Source organism: Eschrichtius robustus, chromosome 11, assembly GCF_028021215.1.
Source record: "Eschrichtius robustus isolate mEscRob2 chromosome 11, mEscRob2.pri, whole genome shotgun sequence".
Taxonomy (NCBI): domain Eukaryota; kingdom Metazoa; phylum Chordata; class Mammalia; order Artiodactyla; family Eschrichtiidae; genus Eschrichtius; species Eschrichtius robustus.
The window spans coordinates 108,247,404-108,267,254 of record NC_090834.1 but is presented as its reverse complement, the minus strand read 5'-3'; the positions used below and the strand labels follow the sequence as shown (position 1 = coordinate 108,267,254).

Here is a 19,851-nt window from a genome sequence, read left to right as displayed (position 1 = left end):
AAGTTATTATTATTGTTATTATTTTGGCTGCACCGCATGGCTTGCGGGATCTTAGTTCTCCGACAAGGGATCAAACCCAGGCCCACAGCAGTGGAAGTGCAAAGTCGTAACCACTGGACCACCAGAGAAGTCCCTAAAAGTCATTTTTAATGTAGTTAAAGGGATCGATCTCTTCCTTGATGGCTTGTGCTTCTTGTATGAGGAGAAATTCTCCTCCACCCTGAGGTCATAAAGATATTCTTTTCTCAGTTTAAAACTTTGCCATTCACGTGTAAGCCTTTAATCTCTCTGGGATTGAATTCTGTGTGTGGTATAACGTAGAAATCCAAAGTGTCTCTCCATAAGGATAATCTATTGTCCCAGGGCCGCTATTAAATGGTCCCTCCTTCCCCAGTGGTCTGCAACGCCACTTCTGTCATATACCAAACAATCAAGCTCTTGGTTCTGTTCCACTGGTCAATTCGTTTATTCCTGCCCCAGTGCCACACTGAATTTAGAAGTCTCAGAATAAAATTTGATATCTGGTGGAACAAGTCCCCAACCTGTTTTGCCTCTAGAGTGTTTTGGCTCTGATTCATGGTCCTTTATGCTTCCATCTAAATTTTACCATCAGCCTGTAGAGTTCCATGAAAAACCCTCTTGGGCCTTTATTCAACCTTGCTGAACTCTTTTATTACTTTCAATAATTTATAGATTCTTTTGGCTTGCCTATGTAGACAGTCATATCATCTGCAAAACGATGTTTTTGTTTTTGTTTTTGTTTTTAAATTTTTTGGCAGCCCACATGGCATACGGGATCTTAGTTCCCCGACCAGGGATAGAACCCGTGTCCCCTGCAGTGGAAGCACAGAGTCCTAACCACTGGAACGCCAGGGAATTCCCAAAACGATGAGTTTTGTTTCTTCCTTTCTAATGCCTAAACTTTTTACTTGTTTTTCTTGTTCCCTTCTAAAAGCTAGGACCTTCAGTACACTGTTGATCAGAAGTGGAAATAGAAAGTATATTTGTCTTCTTCCTGATTAAAAGGAATGTTCTAGTGTTTCAACAAATGACATTTACTGTACTTTCTTTTTTTGAGACACTCTTATCGGTTAAAGAAATTCTTTTTGACTCTGAGTTTCTTAAGCGTTTTTTATCATAAATACATATTGACTTTCAAGAGCTTTTTCTAAATCTATTGAGATGATCATGGTTTTTCTCCTTTAATATGGTGATTTTCATAAATATATTTTATAATGTTAAATAAACATTTCTGGGATTTCTTTCATTTCTGGGATTAAACCCAAATTGATATTTTCTGGATTTGATCTACTAAGATTTTGTTTTAGAATTTTGGCATTTACATTTTCCTTTCCTGAACTATCTTAGATTTTGGTATCAAGATTAAACTGGCAGGGCTTCCCTGGTGGCGCAGTGGTTGAGAGTCTGCCTGCCAATGCAGGGGACACGGGTTCGAGCCCTGGTCTGGGAAGATCCCACATGCCGCGGAGCAACTGGGCCCGTGAGCCACAACTACTGAGCCTGCGTGTCTGGAGCCTGTGCTCAGCAACAAGAGGCCGCGACAGTGAGAGGCCCGCGCACCGCGATGAAGAGTGGCCCCCGCTTGCCACAACTAGAGAAAGCCCTCGTACAGAAACGAAGACCCAACATCAGCCATAAATAAATAAAAATTAAAAAAAAAAAAAAAAAAAGATTGAACTGGCATCTTACAATGAGGTAGAGAACATTCTCTTTTTCTATTATATGGAAGAGTTTATATAAAATTGATACCATCTGTTACTTGAATATTTTGTAGGATTCATCTGTAAAACTCTGTGGGCTTAGCTTTTTTTTTTAAAATTAATTATTTATTTATTTTTGGTTGCGTTGGGTCTTCGTTGCTGCGCGTGGGCTTTCTCTAGTTGTGGCGAGTGGGGGCTATTCTTTGTTGTGGTGCTGCAGGTTTCTCATTGCGGTGGCTTCTCCTGTTGCAGAGCATGGGCTCTAGGCGCACGCGGTTTAGTAGTTGCGGCTTGCGGGCTCTAGAGCGCAGGCTCAGTAGTTGTGGCCCACGGGTTTAGTTGCTCCGCAGCATGTGGGATCTTCCTGGACCAGGGCTCGAACCTCTATCCCCTGCATTGGCAGGTGGATACTTAACCACTGTGCCACCAGGGAAGTCCCGGCTTAGCATTTTTTGTATGAAGATTTTAGACCACCGATTTAATTTCTGTAATGGCTATAGGATTATTCAAGTTATCTATTCATGAGTCAATTTTAATGTTATTATTTTTCTAGGAATTTGTCCATTCATCCAAGTTAAAAATTTATTACCATAAATTCCTGCTATATTTACAGTTATGTCCCCCCTTAAATTTCTACTCTTATTTTGCCTTCACTATATTTTTGGCCATGCAGCATGCGGGATCTTAGTTCCCCGACCAGGGACTGAACCCGGCCGGGCCCCCTGAAATAGAAGCGCAGAGTCCTAACCACTGGACCCAGGGAATTCCCATTCTATGATGTTTCTAGACAGGGGTTCCACTTGTCATTCTTGGTATTTCTAGAGCTTCCTGGATTTATGAACTGGGTCTTTAATCAGTTCTATAAAATTCTCAGCCATTATCTCTTCTAATATTCCCTCTCTTACCTTTTCTCTCTCCTTTCCTTTTGGAACTTCAGTTTATGTACATTAGACCTTTTCACACTATCCTCCATGTCTCTTAATCTCTCTTTTAAATTTCCTAGCTTTGTGTCTCTGTGCTACATGCTGTATAACTTCCCTTATCTTCAGCTGGATTTAAAACCTGTTTCAGCTGCCTATTTTTAGTTTCAGTGATTATAAAGATTATTGCTAGGAGGTCTATGTGGCTCTCTTCCAAATATCTGACATTTTGTGGCTCTGATCCTTACTTATTTTGCCAATTTGCAGGTGGCAAAGTAGGATTCCTACTAGGGCACCCTCCAGGTAAGCCTCCCCCTCTTAGACCCAGGGTTAGAATGATTTTCCCTAGCTTTGGAGTAATTAAAACCGACTGGGAACTCCTGGGGGAAGGTTAGAGAGAATACCTCACCTTTCTCTCTTCTGCATGATACTTAACACCCAGAATGTGAACACACATTCATCAGGTCGACAGGTTAGACCCCAGGAGCTTAAACCAAAGAGTTGGCAACAGGGGTGCTGACGGGACCCAGGTGTTCACATCATGAACAAGTGAGTAAGGCAGGTAGGCAGTGAACCCAGCAAACTGGAGAGTCATGCCATGTCCAAATGTCCAAGTGTGCAAATGCGGTGGCCGCTGCTCAGTTCCAGCCCATCATTCACGTGGGAATTACGTCTATTGATGTCAGACCTTCCAAGAAGTCAGAAATACACATTTGTATCTCACCTCACCAACTTTCACCATACGGGTGGGCCAAAGCTATGACTGTGTTTGTGACCCATGGCTGAAGCCTTTCCCTATGGAAAAGCCTTCATCTTCCCTGGGGCTGGCTCCTTGCTGTGCTCTTGGCTTTTCCTGGGGGGCTAATAAAAGAAACAGCAACACCAAAAATGCTTCCATATTCCATATCTTCTGTAAAACTACTGCTGCAGACACTGTCCATTCTGCTGAATGACTCCTCTCGTACAGAGACCCACCTGCTTCAATCTCTAGAACGGAATGCTGTGTTCACTCACTACTAAGTCACAATTCAGTACTGGCCGAAGATTTGGCAGATTTGACTCCTTTATCTAGTGACTTATTATTATTATTAATAGACTGTTTTGCAATAATTTTAGATTTACAGAAAAGTTGCAAAGATAGTACAGAGAGTTCCCGTGTGCCCCTGGCCCAGTTTTGCCTGTTTTCAACATCTTACAAAATTGGTACATTTGTATTAACTAAACTCTAGACGTTATTTAGATTTCACTAGTTTTCCCACTAATGTCCTTTTTCTATTCCGGAATCTAACCCAAGACACTGCACTGCGTTTTGCATCTAATGATTTTTAATTTCTAATTTTATTCTACTTTAATGGCCAAACACGTATCTTTTTAGGAAAAATGCCTTACATCCCTTCTGGAAATAGGTGGGAGTACAATCATAAAGAGGTATTTGCTGAATTGAAGGCTGGGCCTTCTTCAGGTTGAAAAAGCCAGCAGGACCCTGTTCTGATGGAAGGCACTGCCCGGTAAGGAGTGGGTCACCATCAGTGGTCCTCCAGCTTTGTTGAGTGTCAAAATCACCTGGTAGGCTAGTAAACATGCAGGTTCCGGGGCCCCGCACTCAGAATCTCTGAATCAGGAGGTCTGGGGTGGGGCCTTTGAGTCTGTATGTCCTGGGCGACGCTGCTGCTGGTCCCTGGACCACACTTTGTGTCACACTGGCTTGGATAACACGACATTCTATTGCTCAGTTCCACATATACGTTGTTTCATTTAATTCTTATCAGGTGAGGCAGGTGATGTACCTCATTTAACAGATGAGAAAAGTGGAGGCCAGCAAGGCAAAGTATGTTACCCCAATTACACAGCTGGTTAGTACTGGCACCAGAACCCCAAAAGGTCTCCTGACTCTAAACATCCCTACATGGGAGGGATGTCAGGGCTGCAGTGACTACTGTCCCTCCCTCCTTCACTCACCAAGCTCCAGGCTTCCTCCTTCTGTCTCTCAACCCACCAAGCTCCTTCCAGTCCCAAGACCAGGCTTTACGCTTTGTTTCTTCTGCTATCAGATCTTCTAATAGCTGGTTCCTCCTTGGCACTCAAATTCCAGCTTAAATACCACCTCCTCCAAGAAGCCTTCCCTGTTACAGGTTGGGGAGACAGGGTGAGGCTGGAGGGGGCCTCCAAGGTGAGAGGCCCCTGTTTACCTGGAGTCTCCGCAGGAACCTCTCCAGGGCGGGCTTGCCCACGGTCCGGATCTTGTTGCGGTCAAGGTGGACCTGGGCATCTGGGCGCCCATCGGAGCCTGTGGTGGGAGTGACGGTAACAAGTCCCTCGCCAGCCTCCAGCAAGACCCTCAGGATCACAAACCGGGCCTGCATGTGGGCCTGCCGGGGCCAGAGAAAGGAATCATTTGCAACCCCGAGGCAAGAAGTATCAAGAGCTCATTCCAAGGCCTGATATATCACATGTGCGCACTAATAGTCAATTATTATTGTCGTTTTATTCTTCCCCAGCCTGTGGGTCCTTTTGTGCCTATTCCTCTCCCCTCAAATGCTTCCCTTCTCCTCTCACAAGGGAGGGCAGCTTTCCTGGTAGACAGGAAGGCCATTTCCAGGCAGGACCCAGAGCCCCATGTTCCCCCTTGTCACCCACCATCCCCTCTGCTGCTCCACAGCCCACCCTCATGACAACAGTTACCCCCAGAGGGCCCCTCGCCACCAGGACCCCGAGCACTTTCTTCTCCACAATCCTGTTTGCATTCAACAGTGGGATCAAGAGGGCACCGTTATCCCCAGTTTACAGATGACAAAACAGAGGCCCAAAGAGGTGAAGTGACTTGCTCAGGGTCACACAGCTCGTAGGAGAGAGCAAGGACTAACCCAAGTTTCCTGACTCTAAAACGTGTGTTCTTTTTTTTTTTTTAAATAAATTTATTTATTTTAAATTTATTTTTGGCTGTGTTGGGTCTTCGTTGCTGCGCACGGGCTTTCTTTAGTTGCAGTGAGCGGGGGCTACACTTCATTGCGGTGCACAGGCTTCTCATTGCGGTGGCTTCTCTTGTTGCAGAGCATGGGCTCTAGGCGTGTGGGCTTCAGGAGTTGTGGCTCGCGGGCTCCAGAGCGCAGGCTTGGTAGTTGTGGCACACGGGCTTAGTTGCTCCACGGCATGTGGGATCTTTCTGGACCAGGGCTCGAACCTGTGTCTCCTGCATTGGCAGGCGGATTCTTAACCACTGCGCCACCAGGGAAGTCTCCGTGTGTTCTTTTGATGACACAATATTGCCTCCTCAAAACAGACTTACTTGACTTCTTTTTTTTTTTAATTTTTATTTATTTATGGCTGTGTTGGGTCTTCGTTTCTGTGCGAGGGCTTTCTCCAGTTGCGGCAAGCGGGGGCCACTCTTCATCGCGGTGCGCAGGCCTCTCACTATCGCGGCCTCTCTTCTTGCGGAGCACAGACTCCAGACGCGCAGGCTCAGTAATTGTGGCTCACGGGCCCAGTTGCTCCGCGGCATGTGGGATCTTCCCAGACCAGGGCTCGAATCTGTGTCCCCTGCATTGGCAGGCAGATTCTCAACCACTGCACCACCAGGGAAGCCCACTTGACTTCTTAAAAGATTTCAATTGCTTACCCTGTCTCTAAAGTACATCTCATCACCGAACAGTGTAGCCTAATGGCTCTGGAGGCAGGCTGCTTGGATTTGAATTCTGGTTCTGTTACTTACCAGCAAGTTACTTAATCGCTTTGTGCTTCAATTTCCTCATCTCTAAAATGAGGGTAATAACAGTACCTACCTCCTGGGTTGACAGTGGGGACAAATGGGTTAATTCACATAAAGCGCTTAGAACTAAGTGGCACAGAGTAAGTCCTATGCAAGTCATCTGTCAGTGGTCATAGTAAAATCATCTCATCTGATTCACCCTCAAAGGTGGGCAAGGAGATTATTACTCCCATTTCACAGACAGGGACACCGAGACTCACAACAGTGACGTGACTTGCCCTCATATGCAGTGGACTCTGGGATCAACCTAGTTTATGCGCCTCGTAGGTACGGTTGTCCCTTCCCTACACCCAGAATCCTGATCTTGGTCCCCACCTCAGGCTCCTCCCTCCTGAGGGGTCCCCTGGCCCCCACCTGTCTCCAGCTGGAGGCCTCAGGGGTGTAGAACTCCAGAGCAAGCAGCCCGGCCCGAACCATGTTGAGCCAGTTCACGTAGACCACATCTTCTGCATCAGCCCCCTCAAAGCCAAAGATCCTGGAGGAGGGAGGGGAAGTGGCAGGGGGGAGGGGGGTCAGAGGCTACCCGGGCCCTGCCCTCCCTGCCAGCACCCCCTCCATCCACAGAGGAGGCCCAACCCCCCAGGCCTGATGCTCGTACTCCAGCACTTGGGGGTTGAGGCAGAGGTAGAGGCCCACGCTCTCTGCCCGGCACTCTTCATAGCTGGAGGCGATAGTGCTGAACTTGCTGTCCCAGGTCTCCCCGCTCCGGTACCAGCTCTGAATCTGGGAGGGGAGGCCCAGGAAGCAAGCTTAGGGGTGCCTGCCACTCCCCTGGGCCGCCCCACACCCAGCTCCCCAAGGCTCCACCGAGGCCACCCTCACCTGCTCCCCCGTCTCTGGGTTGATCACTGTCTCCTGGTCAAAGTTGAATGCTCCTTTCTCATCCTGCAGGGGAAGGGTCATGAACGCGGGGCAGGTGAGGGCAAGGTGCCCCTGCCCAGGCCAGGCCTTCAGCCCTGGATCCAAGTGGCTCAGAAAGGTGACCGGGAGCAGTGAGTGGATGGCAGGAGCAGCAGGTCCACCGACACACTGCTGCCTCCAGACCTGTCCTGTGACACATCTCGGAGGCCCCGGAGGTAGAAGAACGTGAGGCACCTACCCCTGCACGGAGAGTGACACTGCAGGCCAGATGGGGAGGGACATGCCCAAAGTCACATGAAGACTTGGACTCAGTATCTCCAGAGCCCAGCTGGAGATGTCCCAGTGGGTGGACCAGAAGGCCTGGCCGCTCCTCACCTTCCTGGCCCCTCTGCTGGCAGAGGAGGTCACAGCATGTGACTCTGCCTCAGAAGCATCACCCTCACCGGCCTCTCCATGTGCCAAGTGTCTTTCGTGCACCACCCATTTCACCCTTGCAACCACCCTCCAAGGAACATTCTATTACTACCCCACTTCACAGAGGAGGAAACTAAGGCTCAGAGACTAAGAACCCCAAAGCGGAATCAGAGCACATAATGTCTGTGCACACTGTCTCTTAACAATAACACCCATTTTCAGAGGGCCTATCGAGTGCCAAGCAAATCCCAGGGCTTTGCCTTTATTCCTCACAAAAGCCATACAGTAGGAGTCAGGAACCCCATTTTACAGATGGGCCAACTGAGGCTCAGGGAGGGGAACTGTCTTGTGCAAGGCCACCGAGGGGCCACATGTGTCCCCGCTTCCCTGGGACTTCAAAGCCTGGACAAATCCTAATGCCAAGCTGCTCCCCCATCAGCTGCTCTCTGGATCCTCCTGACTTGCAGGCCCAGCCCGTCCCCATTCGGGGAGGCAGCCCCACCCCACAAGGAGCAGGCCCAACCCTGCACTCTCTGACAGCCCTGCCCCACCCACCCCCAGTCATGTCATCCATGCAGCTCCGGGCTGGGGGTCCACAATGGGCTCTCCCCGGCCTGCCAGAAAGGCTGTCTGTCTTCTCATATTCCCTGAGTGGGTGTTGAGGGGGCTCCAGCCACTCTGGCTGGCCAGGAGGAAGGGGCAGCTCTGGGGAGAAGGGGCCCCCTACAATACCTGGAAAGGTACAGGCTCCAGGGAACAGCAGTGCAAAGACAGACAGTGCTGCAGCCTCAGGACTAGGGGCTCCAGACACTGCCCCCTCCCGGCCTCTCTAGCCCTGGGGCTGCCTGGGTCACACCCTCAGGGCAGGCTTCCCTGGCCTGAGCCAAACAATTCTTCCTGTGGGGGGACCTTAGCTGGACAGTCCTGCAGGTCCCACTCAATCCTGGGACATCTTGGGGGAGGCTGAGACACTGAGGGCCAAGACTGGAGCCCCTGAGGGGCTGACTGTGGAGGAGGGGAGCTGTAGGCCTGGCTCTGCGGAGGCTCTGCGGGCACCAGGGCCAGCCCCGTGTTCTTACCTGCACGAAGAGCTTGCCGCTGCCGTGGCCCAGCAGCTCATGCAGCCCCACCTGCACGTCAAAGGAGGGTCCCTTCCAGCGGATGTACAGGTCCTGCCGAGACAAGCGGAGACCCACGCTGCCCACTGTCCCACCACGGCCACACGGCCTGCCCACACCCTCCGTGCCAGGCCGAGGGCCCATTGTGATGCACACATTTGCTAAAGGCCTACTACGCTGGGCACCGCAAAGCCCATCCCATCCTTGCAGCAACCCGCGAAGAGGGGGTTGCCTCCACTGTTTGCCAGCTGGGGAAACAGGCTCCAAAGACACAATGCCAAAGGTCACAAGCGGGGAAGCAGCAGAGCCAGGCCCGAAGCCGTGTTCTTTCCTCTCCGCTGCACTGGCCTGTCCGCCTTCCTGCATCAGCCGAGGTCAGGCCAGGCCAAGTGCCGGCGCTCGGGCTGCCGGTGCCCACCTTGTCCTCCTCCTCCAGGAAGGTGAGCTTCTCCCGCTGCGTGGCGTAGGCCACGGCCAGCACGTTCCCCAGCGACACGTTCTTAAAGCCTTCCGTCTGCCTTAGGTCGTCATCTGGAGAAGCCGGGGGCGGGGACCAGGGAGAAGGGGCAAAGGTCAAGGGTCACAGACGAGGAGTCTGGACAAGAGGGGCAGGCCGGGATGGTGAGCGGAGCAGGGTGATTTGTGGCCAGGGTGAGTGTGTGGAGGCGGAGGGTGCGACTCTCAGTGGGGTCTCCTGGGGGTTTGGGCCATCCTGTGGTGTTCGAGGGGCAGGGCCCGCGGAAGCTCACAGTTGGGGATGTTGATGCCGGCAGGGATGCCGGAGCCGGCGAAGGTGAGAACATCCAGGGAGGTGAAGTCGGGGGTGAGGAACTTGTCCTTCTCGAAGGCTGGGGGCCAGGGAAGCTCCTTCAACAGCTGCTCCGCACTTGCCACCAGCCACTCAAACTTGGCACTCATGGCCTTGTTCACCATGGCCACGAAGCCTGTCGGGGGAGAGAGTGGGCTGTGGGTTGGCAGGGTTTGGAAGGGATCCCACACCCTCCTCAACCCCTCTAACCCTCCAGCCGTCACGCAGGTATTGAACGCCTGCTGTGCACGGTGACCCTGTGCTGGCCACTCGGGAGAACAGTGACCCAGGCCCGGGCCCTGCCTCCACGAGGTCACTGTTTTGGGATGGGTGGGGTACAGAGAGAAGGCTTTGCTGAGTAACGCCTGAGGTGGATCTTAAAGGAGATCGTGGGGAGTACACAGGGGATGATGGGGAAAGGATCAGATGCCCAGTGGAAGGGACGGCGTGAACAAAAAAAGATGCTCTCGTTTTTTGCGGGAACTGTGAGCTGTCCTGCATGGCTAGCGCACCTGGCTTATGCGGTGGTGAGTGAGGCTGCTGCACAGGCGGCTGGGGCTGATCCGTTCAGATTCGGTGCAGCAGAGTTCCTGGCTCAAAGCAGTGTTTCCAAAATTGTACTCCATAGAACACATTTTCTATGAGAGCCTTCATAAAGAAAGAGCTCCCTGGTCAGATAAGTTTGGGCAACACTATACACTCTACCTCCATCTTCTTAAAGCTTCCCAATGCACATCTGCACGTTAAAGGTACTGAAGAGTCCTGCAAGCAGAGACTCCCTGCTGCTCAGCAACAAATCCTTCTTGATGTAATTCCTGCTAACCCTGCAGGGACTACGCCCTGGGAAGGCCTGACCTAGACTGAGGAAGGGGTCAACCTTAACCGGCCAAGGGATGGGCTTGGCAATGCCTCCCCATCTGGATTTGCTCTGTCTGATGAAATCATCACACCAGGGCAGGAAGAGAGGATGATTAAAATAGCAAAGAAGGAAAAGCGACCTAAATAAATGTCCAATGATTGGGGATTATTAAATAAATCAGGGGGCAGCTATGTGATGGCATGCCATGCAGCTGTTAGATATGTAGTACAATATCAAATGTTGTGGGAAATTATTTATGATACATTGTGAATTCTATACACCTATTAAAAAGAATGTGGTAGGTCTATATGTACTGACAGGAAAAATATCCACAATACGTGATTAAGTGAAAAAAGCAAGTGACAGAACAATACACAGAATATAATCTCATTTACCTGGATGAGTTAAAAGGAATGCGTGGGGACTTCCCTGGTGGCGCAGTGGTTAAGAATCCGCCTGCCAATGCAGGGGACACGGGTTCGAGCCCTGGTCCGGGAAGATCCCACATGCCACGGAGCAACTAAGCCCGTGCACCACAACTACTGAGCCTACGCTCTAGAGCCCACGAGCCACAACTACTGAGCCCACATGCCGCAATTACTGAAGCCCGCGTGCCTAGAGCCCGTGCTCCGCAACAAGAGAAGCCACTGCAGTGAAAAGCCCGCGTGCCACAACGAAGACCCAACGCAGCCAAAAATAAATAAATTTATTAAAAAAAAAAAAAAAGGAGTGTGTGTGTGTGAGTGTGTGTGTGTGTGTGTGTGTGTGTGTGTGTGTGAATGCTTTGACAAAGGCCTGGAAGGACCTGTACTCAACTGCGAACTGTGGTGATCTCAGGAGGGGTGTGACATAGGAGAGGGTAGTAAAGGAGGGATTTCACATTTTATCCTACATACGTCTGTACTGTTCCAATTACTTGCAACAAACGCAGATTTTAAATCACACACACACGTTTTTAAGCATAGCACTATATAAAAACAGAAGACAAAAAGTACATTCCAAATTTTAACCTTGGGGTGGGTACAATCACAGTTGATTTATTTTGGTCTGTATTTTCATAATTTTTGACCATGAACAGAGACTACTTTTCTAATAATCACAATGAGTTATGTAAAAGGGGGGGACCTCTGAGACTGAGGCTGCTGAGGAGGCCCTGGGGTCTTGGCCCTCAGAGCAGGCCTGGCAAATCAGGACCCGGGCAGGAAAGCTGTGAGTGTGCACACCTGTCTCACCCTCCGGCCCCTGCACTGCCTGCCCCTTACGCCTTGTCCCTGGGCCTGGATCTCTGGGCTCAGATCCAAGCCCTCACGGGCTGTCGGGGCTTTCCTCTCTCCTCGAAGGCTAATCTCGCGGGCTTTTGGCAGCTGGATGCTCCAGACTCTACATCCAGGGGCTGGGGAGGATAAAGCTTGGCAGAAACAAGTCTAAATCCTCAGGCTGGATGCCCTGCCCTGCACTAGTGGGTCCCATGGGGGCTTGGGCACAAGGGCCGAGGCAGCCTGCCACCTGCCCTGAGATGACAGCAGCCGAGTCAAGTTCACAGTCTCAGTGTTAATTCTGCTCCCATCAACCCAGCCCCGTTTCCGTGCCTGGCGTTGTGCTGAGCCGTCTGCATATAATACCTCACTTCCCACGACACCCGAAAAGCAGTGACGGATGTGCAGAGGTGGGGTTAAGTGGCTCAAGGTCACACAGCCATTAAGTGACAAAGCTGGAGCCTATGCCTGGACCAGACACGAGAGGCAGCACAGCAAAGTGGCTCAGAGCCAAGGTGCCTGGGCTAGGCCACCCACACCACCTGTGCCTCAGTTCCCACATCTGTGAAGTGAGGAGAGACGTTCTCATAGGATGATGGTGTCAAAATGAGCTAGGTGTCCAGTACATGACAAATCATCAATGGCTGTTGTCATTGTTATTATTACTGCTGAGGGAGGAGGGGGGAGGGGAGAGTCCTCAGGGGACAAGGGTAAGGGTTTCCATCTGACCGCCCACCTCCCAGAAGTTACCTTCAAACTCTCCGCGGGAGCCAAAGGGGTCTCGGTAGCTCTCGATGAACCCGATGTAACTGGGGGAGAGAAGGGCTGAGATGGAGGTGGGGCGGGGCAGAGGGGGCAGGGCGGGGTGAAGGCTGGCGCCTCACCTCTCCACGATGGGGCCTTTGTCCTGGATCCAGAAGCGAGAGCCCTTCTTGTGGGCCTCGATAGAGCCGTGGGTGAAGCTTTCTATGTACTGGGCCAGCATCTGCTCCTGGTGGCTGGTGGCTGCATAGGCCTGGGGGTGAGCAAGGGTTGGTCAGCTTTAGGCCACCCACCCATCCCCATACCCGCCTTTGCTGCCCAGAGGGGCCTGGAGAAGCACCTCAGCCCCTAGCCAGCCCTACCTTGGCTTTCTCCAGGTGCTCCACCACCTTCTGGAGGATGGGTGCATAGTCTCCCCGGGTCACCCGGAAATTGCTTCCCTGGAATTCATAGCTCTTCAGCTTGGAATTCATTTCGGAGTCCAGAATAGCCTCTGAGGGAAAAAGGATGGCTCAGGGAAAAGGCTAATATAAGACACCCCAGCAGGCTTCTCGCTGTGACACTCCTTTACTCTAAGATCTTCGATGGCTCCCCACTGCCCACAGAAATTAGTATAAACTTTCATCTTCAAAAATATAGATATTGGGTTGGCCAAAAGGTCGTTCGGCTTTTTCCGTACCACCTTACAGAAAAACCCAAACGAACTGTTTGGCCAACCCAATGTTATGTTACATGAAATGTTCTAAGTGATTTACATGTTAACTGATTTGAGCCTTGCATCAGCTCTGTGGGGAGAGGGAAATTATTATCTCTATTCTACAGATGGGGAAGCTAAGGCACCGACAGGTTAAGTCATTTTTTGAAGGTCACACAGCAGCAAGTAGCAGAGTCGGATTCAAACCCAGTGTGGCAGATTGTATTTAAAAAGCTAGCCATACCCTAGATGTAATCACAAGAGTCCTTATAAGGAGGAGACAGGAGGGTGAAGGGAGGTAGGAGATGTGATGAGATAAGAAAGAAGGGGGAGAGATGTGAGGAAAGGGCCACAAGCCGAGGAATGCAGGCAGCTTCTAGAAGCAGAAAGAGGCAAGGAAACAGATCTCCCCTGAAGGCTCCAGAAGGAACTGGAGTCTTCTTTTAGACTTTGGACCTCCAGAACTGTAACAGAATAAATTTGTGTTGTTTTATGCCATCAAATTTGTGGTGATTTGTTACAGAAGCAATGGGATATTTTTTTTTTAAAGGATTTTATTTTTTTCGCTGTGTTGGGTCTTTGTTGCTGCACGTGGGCTTTCTCTAGTTGTGGCGAGCCTTCGTTGCGGTGCGCAGGCTTCTCATTGCGGTGGCTTCTCTTGTTGCAGAGCATGGGCTCTAGGCGCGCGGGCTTCAGTAGCTGTGGCTCACAGGCTCTAGAGCGTGGGCTCAGTAGCTGTGGCGCACGGGTTTAGCTGCTCCGTGGCATGTGGGATCTTCCCGGACCAGGGCTCGAACCTGTGTCCCCTGCATTGGCAGGCAGATTCTTAACCATTGCGCCACCAGGAAGTCCGCAATGGGATATTCACACTGTTGTATTTTGCCTATTGTCTCTGATCCATACAACATACTTCTAGCTTATATTTTAAAAAAAAAAAAAGATGGCCACAGTATCTCCCATCTCCCAAAGTGATTTCTCCTATCAGGACGTCTCCTCTTGAAGCGGGGCAGGCAGGCTTGTGGCTACAGCAGAAGTGACGCCATGTGACTGCCAAGGCTAGGTCATAAACGGCGACACAGCGTCTGCCGGGCTCTCTTGGGGTGTTCACTCTGGAGCCCAGCCACCATGAGCAGTATGGAGATGCTGTGTGAGGTGTTTTGCTTGACAGCCCCAGCTGAGGTCCCAGCCAACAGCTAACATCTACCACTGGACGTGTGAGTCGGTGAGCAGGCAGAGGATCCAGCCCCTAGCTGTTGAGTCACGCCCCACCTCTAAGTCTTCCCAGCTGAGGCCTCAGACATTGTCAGCCAGAGACATGCTGTTCCTAGCAGGCCCCATCCAAACTCCTGACCCACAGAGCCCGGGAGCATGAAAAGGTGGCTTTATATCACTAAATAAGTGGGGGTGTTCGTTACATCAGGCAGCCTGGCTCCAGAGCCACACTCTTAACCACTGTCCTCTGCTGCATCCTATAGGCCCAGCTCATATTCCCGTGCGATCTCCTCCTATTCCCTTGAACCCTTATCCTCTTCCCTAGTCAAATCGAACCACGTACGTGCTGATCCCTAAACTTTCCCACCACCTTGGTTTGGCTCATGCTGTTCCCTCCACCAGGAGTGCTGTTCCCGACCTGTCCTCCTTTGCTTGGTATCTGAGGATCAACCAAGACCCAGCTGCTGGGAAGGCACCGGTGAATGAAACACAGAGTTCCTCCTCTCAAGGAGCTTGAAGTCAACAGAAAAATAACTGGGAAATTACTGGGCGTGCTGATGAGCAAAGAGGCTGTGGGAAGACAGGGAAAGGTCCTGGGAAGGTGAGGTCCAAGCTTGGCCTACAGGACGATTAGGGTTCATCAGTGGAACACCTAGAGGGGAGGGAGGACATTCCAAGTGGGAATGGGGAACAGACTGTGCAAAGGCCTGGAGGGGGTAGGTGAGAACATGGGGTTTTCAGCGAATTGGAAGCTGCTGAGCGTGGCTGCAGCCCAGAGTCTAAGTGGGAGGCTGGGGCTGGGAGGTGGGAGGTGGGTGGGGAAGGGAGGGCCGGGTTACAAAGGTCCTCACAGGGGCCTGGATGCTTCTCTTAATGCTGCATCTGTATCCCCCTCACCTGGTAACAGACTCCAGTTTTCTTTTGAGAACCACCCCCTCACAACCACCCCGAGTCCAGGTGGTGGGTCCACCTGGCTGTGAGCCCACCTGGCTGTGAGGTAGGCTTGGGACCAGCGTCCCTTAACCACAAGGACTGGTTCACAGGTAAACAGGGGACCCGAAACAGAGAAACGTGAGCCACTCCCAGACGTTAAGACACTACTTCGGGGAGAAAAGGGCTCTCTTTGCTGGAATGGCCCAGCTGGTGGCTATCAGGCTGTGTGTTTTGGTTGACAGCCCCAGCCGAGGTCCCAGCCAACAGCTAACATCTACCACTGGACGTGTAGATGGGAGCAGCCTGCTGTGGGTGAAGTCAAAGAGAGCTGAGCCAAGAGACAGAGAGAGAAATTTCCGAGAATACTGTCTGAGCAGCTGGATCCAGCTGTGCCTGAAGCTATTGTATTCTGGGCTTCTTAATTACTCAAGCCTATGAAGTCCCCTTTGCTGTAGGCAAATTTGAAATAGGTTTCCTCACTTATAACCAAGAAATTCCAAATGATGGAGCCCTTAGAAGTGCATCTGGGCTTTGCCTTGAAGGTACTTTGGGAGATATTTAGGAAGTGGATTTTAGTAAGTTCACCACCCCCACCTTTCTGTATTCTCCCCAACCTCCAAGACACACGTGGTCACCTTTTCCATTAAGCCTTCACTGAGGTGCAGTTTGGATTTCTCCTCTAGGCTGTCATGGGACATATGGTCCAGCCTCTACTTCCATTGTTTACATGGATTGTTATCTTCTGCGCCACTGCCTGGAGGATGGGGACCATGGCCAACACGTGGCCCCTGTCAGAGGCTTGCAGCAGTGATGTTCGCCAAGTGGAACGAAGGCCCTTCCCCTGCCCTCGTGCCTCCGTTTAGCTTTACATCACCACCAGCACCGGGGCTGGGGGTGCTCACCTCACAGGAACACCATTTGCTGAGCACTAGGGCTTGCACCTAGCAAGCCTTCGATCAACATCTGCCATAACTATTACAACTGTGGTTACTCCCTGCAGCTACCGTAGTCGGCTAACCCCTGTCCTGGGTTCTGGCCCCCTCCACGCTGGTCCAGGAACACAGGAAGGAGGAGAAGGGGCGTGAGCTCACCTGTGCTCAGCACAGAAGCCAACCGCACCTCGTAGCAGGGCTTCCCATCCTGGCCGACCTCCTTGAAGAGCCGTGTGTTGTAGGCACTGAGGTTCTGGAAAAGACCAGGGCAGGGGTTTGGGGGAGAGTAAGTCCAGAGCGGGCTGTGGGGTGGGGGGGAGGGAAAGTGGGTCACACCAGGGAGAGAAGATACACAGGTAAAGCAGTCCAGGGCCTCCGGTGGACCTGCCTGAGTTGTCTGCGAGGGGAGAGAGCAGGGTGGGCAGGCCAGGGCAGACTCCCGCTCTGCTCAGTACACTGAGCGCTAACTTTTACTAAGCGCTGTGCAAGACACTTCGTGACCTCAGCTAACCCGGGGTACAGGAGGCAGGTCCCATTCCACAGATAAGGAAATGTCGCTGTGTGGCTGAGCTGGGAGGTGAAAGAGACACATGGATGCCAGAGCCCAATCCAAGCAGCTCTGACGTTCTGTGTCCTCCTGCCCTGAGGCTGTCACAAGGCCCTTCAGCCCACGGTGGGGCAGGGGCGGCTCCATCAGGGCACACACGGGGACATCTTCATTCAAGCCAGGCTGACCCTTAGACGAGGATTCCCAAGTCTTCTCCACCTCAAGGACCCAAGATGCCCATGCCTCTGGGCCCAAGCTGAGACCCAGGAGTGGGCGCCAGTGCCAAGGGGACCCCCAAAAACCACCACCCAAAGTTCCCCAACCCCCAAACCTGTGAGTCCAGAAAGTCTTGGGCTAGTTTGGCATCTTCCATGGTACAGTTCCCAGAGAAATAGGTGGTGATTCCCTGTCGGGGAAGGGGCAGATGGGAAATAGGAGTTGCTGAGTTGGGTTGGGGAAGCTGGTGAATTCCTTCCCAGCCACCCTCTCCAGCCTCTGGCTTCCTCCACTTCCTCTCAGCAGCCTCCACTGTCCCTCTCCGACTCTTTCCAGGGGAAAAAAATTATAACACAAACAACAAACAGAGGCCCAAGTCCAGCCTTCCTGCAGCTCTGTGCCAGCCTCTCGCGGGCCCGCCCCTGAGGTTTGCTGCATCCCTCACCCCACGCAGCTCCCAAGCAGCCTCCAGAGGTGGGAAGCTTTGGCCCCCTCCTTTCCCATGCCCCCTCCTCAGCTCCCTCCGGCTCTCAGCTTCTCTCCTTCCTTCCTCCTGCACATGGCATCCCAGGATGTCAGAACTGGGAGGGCATTCAGAAAGCGTTCCATCCAACCTGCTTACAAACGATGACGCTGAGGCCCGCGGTGGAGGGCAGCTTGGCCTCAGGCGTGACGGACAGCCCGCTGCCTCCCCATCGGGTGCCCTTCCTTCCATACCAGGCGGCCCCCAAGGATGCCCTCCACTCCCCAGTGTGCCTGGGGGCGCCTCACCTCCTTCCCCAGCCCGAGGTGTCGAAGCCTCGATTCCAGAGAGAACATGAGCTCCCCGCAGGTCTGCCAGAGGCCCCTGACTTCCTCCGGGTGCTGCTCTGCGGCCTTACTGCCCAGGATCACACGTTCCAGCTTCTCCTGCAGGGGAAGGGAGGCCCGTGGCCTGGCCACACCACCCGAACCTGCCTCCTGGAGCACCCCCCCTCCCCGCCCCCATCGACCCCCAAGCTCTTCTCCCACAGTCTAAGACCTTCTGGCTCTGAGTGCAGTTGACGGACCGGCAGCATTGACATTGCCCGAGAAATGCAGACCCTCACGCCCCACCTGCTCAGGACTGCTGGGTCAGAAGCTGCATTTCAACAAGCTCGCCAGGCAATTCGTGCACTCAGTAGGGGCTGAGAGCCCTGGTGTAAGAGCTGCCTCTGCCCCAAAAGGGCCCGAGCCCCGTGGTCCCAGAGAGGGACTCCTCATGCCCAGGCTCCTCCGCTGTCCTCAGTGGTGACCAGCAGGCTCCATCTCTGCAGCACCTAACAGCGCACAGAGCCCTTTCACAACCTCCGCTCATTTGTCCCTCGGGTCAGCAGGGTCAGGTGGCTGCAGCACCCAAGGCCGTGCAGTGTGGTAGTGACAAGGTCAAAGCTCCTCTCAGGGCCCGACTCCCACTGGGGCTCCATGTGTTGCATGCCCCGCCCCCCCCCATCCCACCGGCCCCAAACTGCCCACCTTCCCCAGCCCTCTTCAGCTCACCTTGGGCAGGTTGGGAACAAACTTGGTGTCACCAAAGGACTTGTAGTTGCCCATGTTGGAGTAGACACCTGCAGTGTAGACCAGGAACGCCTGGGGGAAAGGCGGTCAGAGGAAGCACAGCCTCCCTACCCCACGGAGGTTCCCTCCTGGGATATTAACACCCCAGAGAAAGCAGTATGGGTGAGGCTGGGAGATCGGCGGGGCAGGACCCACATCCTGGGAGGCCCCAGTCTGGCCACAACATGCTTTCACAGCCCAATCTTCACACACCCATCGTCCAGCCAAACTGGTCTTCTCAACAGCTACCAAATACATCCAAGCCCTCATGCACCTCGTTCCCTTTACATCAGCACCCTCTCAGCCACCTGCGGCCCTCTCATGTGACCCCTGAGGCCCAGTGCAAACACCACCTCCTTCTGCAGGAAACCTGTCCGCAGCCCTCACCTGGCAGGCAGCCAGCACCGGAAGCATCAAACGTTAGGGCTGGAGGGGCCTTGGTCAACTACTCTATGGCCTTTGCTGGCCCCAAATCTAGTCTCCCTTCCTCTGGCAATAAGGCCTCACATCTTCCTTTTGGGACAGGGCGAAATCTCCCTTCCCCAACTCCAGGGGTGGGCACAGGCCCAAGCTGGCCAATAAGAGCCGAACCAGGAAATTTCCCAGTGGCAACGAGCCTCTGTTTTATACCAAGAATCATCAAGCCTGAAGCCCCTGGAGCTCCCCTACTGGGGTGACGGAAGAAAGCAAAGCTGAGAGATGAAGACTGCATCACCACGGTATCACCGAGTCCCTGAATCTAGTCGTGCCTGAAGCCTCCCTAGCCCTGGACTTTTCAATTATGTGAGCCAGTAATTCTCTCTTTTTTTAAATAGACTTTATTCTATAGAGTAGGTTTAGGTTCCCAGCAAAACTGAGCGGCAGGTACAGAGATTACTCCAAAGTCCCCTATCCCCACACAGGCACAGCCTCCCCCATTTTAATAGGCCGCACTAGACTGGTGCATTTCTTACAACTGATGAACCTACACTGACACGTCATCACCCAAAGGTCATAGTTTACATTAGGGTTCACTCTTGGCGTTGTACATTCTATGGGTTTAGACAGATGTATAATGACATATATCTACCATTATGTATGATACATTACTCTGTATTATACAGAGTAGTTTCAGTGTCCTAAAAATCCTCTGTGCTCGTCCTCCCTCCCAACGCCTGGCAACTACTGATCTTTTTACTACCTCCATAGTTTTGCCTTTTCCAAAATATCATAGAGTTGGAATCATACAGTATGTACCCTTTTCAGATTGGTTTCTTT

The 19,851-nt window shown here is 52.2% G+C and overlaps 1 protein-coding gene across 5 annotated transcripts in view; it reads right to left on the bottom strand.

Moving 5' to 3' along the window:
* Positions 1 to 19,851, bottom strand: part of DPP3 (dipeptidyl peptidase 3) — a 33,743-nt gene that overhangs the window by 4,840 nt on the left and 9,052 nt on the right. For 4 of the 5 annotated variants that reach the window (XM_068555304.1, XM_068555303.1, XM_068555305.1 and 1 more), the window contains exons 3-16: positions 18,538 to 18,627; positions 17,791 to 17,928; positions 17,135 to 17,209; positions 16,416 to 16,509; positions 12,848 to 12,978; positions 12,608 to 12,738; positions 12,474 to 12,532; positions 9,550 to 9,744; positions 9,219 to 9,331; positions 8,762 to 8,854; positions 7,230 to 7,292; positions 7,006 to 7,130; positions 6,762 to 6,882; positions 4,831 to 5,010 (exon numbers count right to left, since the gene is read on the bottom strand). In XM_068555304.1, the coding sequence (XP_068411405.1) occupies positions 4,831 to 5,010; positions 6,762 to 6,882; positions 7,006 to 7,130; positions 7,230 to 7,292; positions 8,762 to 8,854; positions 9,219 to 9,331; positions 9,550 to 9,744; positions 12,474 to 12,532; positions 12,608 to 12,738; positions 12,848 to 12,978; positions 16,416 to 16,509; positions 17,135 to 17,209; positions 17,791 to 17,928; positions 18,538 to 18,627 (1,608 nt within the window). The remainder of the gene's footprint in view (positions 1 to 4,830; positions 5,011 to 6,761; positions 6,883 to 7,005; positions 7,131 to 7,229; positions 7,293 to 8,761; positions 8,855 to 9,218; positions 9,332 to 9,549; positions 9,745 to 12,473; positions 12,533 to 12,607; positions 12,739 to 12,847; positions 12,979 to 16,415; positions 16,510 to 17,134; positions 17,210 to 17,790; positions 17,929 to 18,537; positions 18,628 to 19,851) is intronic. The other variant, XM_068555308.1, reaches the window with a different exon arrangement.